The sequence below is a fragment of the Lipophrys pholis genome (genome assembly GCF_963383615.2).
Source record: "Lipophrys pholis genome assembly, chromosome: 17".
NCBI lineage: Eukaryota > Metazoa > Chordata > Actinopteri > Blenniiformes > Blenniidae > Lipophrys > Lipophrys pholis.
Window position 1 is genome coordinate 9,483,513 of NC_137643.1, and position 4,660 is coordinate 9,488,172.

Consider the following 4,660-nt stretch of genomic DNA (forward strand, 5'->3'; position numbering starts at 1 on the left):
AACACAAGCCACAATATGCTATAGCACAAACAAAGTACATTTTTATAATGAAATATTTCAAGTTTAAGGCATGAACTTATTGTATGTTTTCAGACTTGACCATCCTGTTACATTAAAAGTACTTTCAAGTATTTCTCACCTTAGATATGACTTAGTGTTGCAGACATTTCTTTGCACAACACCGCCAACTGATTTAGTCGTGCAGTACAGGTTTGAACCATTAGATGGCGTATTGAGTCACTAGCTGAAGCTCCCTACACAGTTTTGTTTTGTTAATGTGATAAGCAGATTTGCACTATTTACCCACTGGGTTTAATCTGGACCACTGAAATTTACAAACAAAAGGAGCTGAAACTCTGGCAGCCGAGCACATGGTAGGCTGGTACTACAGTGACTCAACACTGCCCCCTAGTGCACAGGCAATAAAAGGAAACGGTGACAGGTGTAGACTGTATGACAGGTTGTGCAAATGTTTTGAGATTTCTGACAGTTAACGTGCGCTAGATAAGATCTGTACCATTGTTAAATTGAAGCACTGACAATTAAAGCTTGATGTTTGGCATGTGAACTCTCAATAAATATCTTTTGCTTCGCTTGTTTGTCTTCTCCTTGAGGCGTTTGTTATGAATGCATCCAGGTTCACACTGATTTCCCTAAGCTGAAATGTGCTGACTTCGCTCCCCCACTGATGGACAAAAATATTTCTCCTGACTTTTTAGGTCAAACCGAGCAGCAATAATAGTTTCCCAGCAGGTGACTGCACAGTTTTGGGCAGAGTGAGTGAGTGAACTGTCTGCATTACTCACTGTTGATCTCTTTATGTTGTAACGTCTCTCACAACTTATTGACGGGCCTTCATTCCTTTCTCCCATTTGGTCAATGGTATCTCAGTTATTTGTATAATGTTTTACAACAACTCACTCATACATAAAGTCTTTTTTAACCAAACGTTTGCATGGTAGAAAATGGCAGGGGTTTTACTTCAGCAAATCGTTGTTGTCGCACAGGAAAATCTTTTGGAGTCAAATCCACACAGAGACTCTGAACCCAAACATGTGTGTTGTTTACTTTACGTGCTTGTTTCCTCATTTAAGGGTCTCTCTTCCATAAGGCAAGTAGCTCTCCTCTTATATTTACAGTTAAGCCTAACTTGATTGTAGAGATAACTACATTTAATAAGAAAAAAACAACATGTTTTATTAAAAGAAACGTTCAAACTTTTCTCCAGTTGCGACCGACAGTGTGGATTTTTTGTTTTTCAGACGTGACAGTGCTCTCGCTCAGGATGAAACTCTCTGTGGTTTTCTGCCTGGCCGTCGGCTTTACCATGTTTGGATCTGGTAAGAAAAGAAAGGAGAAACTATACTTTATTCATGCTCTCCCTTTTTTACTCTTTGGTCTTTTAAGTTAGAGATAGTATCAGTCTGTGGAAACATTCAAGCAGAACAGTTACTGTTGTGTTTTATGTGTCCCTCTTACACCATAAATATTCATTCATAATGTTTTATGGGAGGTCTGATGATATGCTCTGTGCACAGCTGTGTTACAGCTTTAGGATTTGGTTTATTGACAATATTACAATATAGTTTTGAAATACAGTGAAGGACAAGATATAAAATAATATTAAGCTCTGGATTTCTTTTAAATTTTTATCATTGTTGCAGAGGTTTTCGAGTGTCCCTGCCTTTAAATATTAAGTACGGGAAGGTTTTAAAACACAGTACAGTCATGATTAGAAGCTTGTTTAGAATACACTCCCAGGAGGTGGATTTAATTTCAAAACCAATATTTTCGGTGAGAACTCAGCAAAACCTTATTCTCACTTTGAATCACTGGACTTGATTGTAATGCCCTTTCATCAGCTTAAAACATCATGAACTACCCTTGACTCTGCAGGCCTGTCGCTGCAGTGCCACTCCTGTCCTGACGGCTCCTCCAGCAGCTGTGAGGTTACACAGGAGTGCAGCCAAGGTGAAGACAGCTGCCTCAAACTCACCAGCGGTGGTAAGTGTAGTTCAGGAAACCAAGTTTAGAACCAAGAAATCCCCCTGCGGCACAAACGGAACACGTTTTAAACATATATTGCGTTCTCATCATGAGACCTGGAAGCTCATTTTTGGATTCACATGATCCTTTTGAATTGTCACGATGTAATCTAAAATAGGCGTTTGTACGCAAATAAAATTTTTAGTCTGTTATCGCAGATAGTAATGTTGAAGTAAAAACGTTTTATGGTTACATGCTGTACGTATGCAATATATGGTTATATAAAATGATCTGCTGTCAGAACAAATGCACAATGCGTGAAAATGTTTACGATATATGTGAAGAATAATGCAGATCAGTGAGATCAGTTATTAGAGTTGTTTGTATATGTTGTGATGAATATTGATGACTTTGCTCTGTCTCTTCTAAGAAATGACCTACACTGGGTGTCTGCGGTACTCAGACTGTGACTTCATGTCTCTGGCTGTCAGACACTCACTCTCTGAGTTCACCTTCAACTGCTGTCAGTCAGAACTCTGCAACGGTCCAGAAAAAAGCTTTTTCCAGAAAGTCAAAGATTTCTTTGGTTAAATGACCAAAGACAAGAGAAAAGGATGTGAGAAATACAACATTAAATCCTGATTCTAATCCTCGTTTCATTCTTTTTTAATTGTTGTTTTGCTGCATACCGTCATTTTGAACTCGGTTATGCTTCAGTTCAGTCGCAGTTTATTGTAGCTACTCCAACGGCTCTACGTCGTGGTGGAGGAAGTGCACTTTTAAGATCACACTCTCAGTAGAACAAAGCAACAATAAAGCATTTCACCATCTGACTGAGCTGATGCCAGGGACAAACAGAAAGGGAAACTGGAGGGTTTGCTGATGCTCTCATGCTGCTGTAGTTTGTTGCAGACCAGATGTCTTTCTTGCATTTATCCACCCTGCAAACAATTCTGCACCCTATCTGCCGATTGTTGTCTGACACAAAGAAGGACCAAGAGGCCAAGCGCACTCTTCTGTAGCAGGAAAAAGGAATGTCGAGTTGCTCTTGAAAATGAACCAAAAGAGAAGCCGTTCATCTGCGATAAGGGACACAAGCAGAGAAAGAAATATGACGTTATTGTCCAAAATACTACATTTGCAGCTAATAGAAATTATATAAACACTTCTTAATTTCAAATAAGGACACTTACATACCGTAATTTTCTATTAGTCTGACTATCTCTGAACATGCGAACTGCTCCATTTAAAACTTGGAAAAATAAAGGCACTTTTCTTTTTTGTAAAATATTTCTATTCATAAATAAATCATACACATGTCCCTATTCTAGAAAGTGGATGTATTTGTTGGAGACGCGTAGTGAACATTCTCTCGTTGATTGTCCGCAGATAGACCAACAAGCAGCGTGAGACAAGGACACATAAATCACATAAACAGATGGATCAACACCATGATGCGTTTTGTGGCTCAGTGGGCCGAAGTGAACACCGCGTCCCCTCAGTGCCCCGTGTCATCGCCACATTCAAACCATTGATTTCAAAAGGTCTCGGGAAGTCTGAAGCTGTGGAACGACAACAAACTGAAAACCAAGCCTCACAGTCAAAGTGTCTGCTGCAGTCTTCCAATTTTGACTGATATAAAACTAAGTTTCTAAACAAACTGCAGCATTCCCGTATAGCCAATTAGAGAATAACGTGGCTGTGACAGAAACGTGTGCGTCGGGGACCCGTTTCTGCAGCACTGAGTAAGTACGATGTCTTAATTTGTTGACTTTAATTAAGAGAAAGACAGCATCTGTTACCTGAAACAATGTGTGTTCGCGTGGGTCGGTTATTCTAGCCTCACAAGGTCCTCAAAAAACAACAAAAACATAACAACAAGGATTTTCTGAGGAAAAGTCTTTCAAAATTTCTTTCAAAATTTAAGTGTGCGAGATTGATCTCCACAACAAAGTGCATCAAACGATGGCGGCATTGCATGTATGTGTTTGTGGGGACAGGTTGAAGATGTTGTTTCAACTTTGAGGTTCCAGTTGGATTGGGGGTGATGTTATGGTATGTTGTGAAGATTAACAGTAGAGTGTGTGCGTGTGTGTGTGTGTGTGTGTGTGTGTGTGTGTGTGTGTGTGTGTGTGTGTGTGTGTGTGTGTGTGTGTGTGTGTGTGTGTGTGTGTGTGTGTGTGTGTGTTCTCCTATTACTCCCTTAAATAATTTAGAGTTAAGATTTGGTTTTGAGAGCCGAGGTCACTGACTAAGGTTAGGGGGTCTGGGTTAAACATCAGGGGTTGAGAAATTTAACTATAGCGACTGAGGTCAGGGTAAGAGGTGAGGCGCATCACAGAGAAAAGTCCCACAAATATAGAGAAACAAGACTGTGTCTGTGTGTTTTATCTTCATATGCTACAAGCCCGTCCAGGTGGCTCAATAATTAAAACATTTTTCACACTAGAGTTTACATCGAAATACCAAAACTAACATCTGGCTAAGCAGGGGAGGAAACCACCATGTCTGTGTGTGTGTGTGTGTGTGTGTGTGTGTGTGTGTGTGTGTGTGTGTGTGTGTGTGTGTGACATAGATAGATTGATAGATAGATAGATAGATAGATAGATAGATAGATAGATAGATAGATAGATAGTTTAAATTAAGCTGTCTGAAAAAGCTCTCGACCATCCGT

The 4,660-nt window shown here is 39.8% G+C and overlaps 1 protein-coding gene across 1 annotated transcript; it reads left to right on the plus strand.

Moving 5' to 3' along the window:
* The first annotated feature begins 1,266 nt into the window (after positions 1–1,266).
* On the plus strand, positions 1,267–2,631 carry LOC308123348 (CD59 glycoprotein-like). Its single transcript, XM_080485781.1, has 3 exons — positions 1,267–1,340; positions 1,897–2,004; positions 2,417–2,631. Exons 1-3 carry the CDS (start codon positions 1,286–1,288, stop codon positions 2,575–2,577), a joined length of 324 nt encoding a protein of 107 aa, XP_080341907.1. The 5' UTR covers positions 1,267–1,285; the 3' UTR covers positions 2,578–2,631.
* Positions 2,632–4,660: the final 2,029 nt, after the last annotated feature.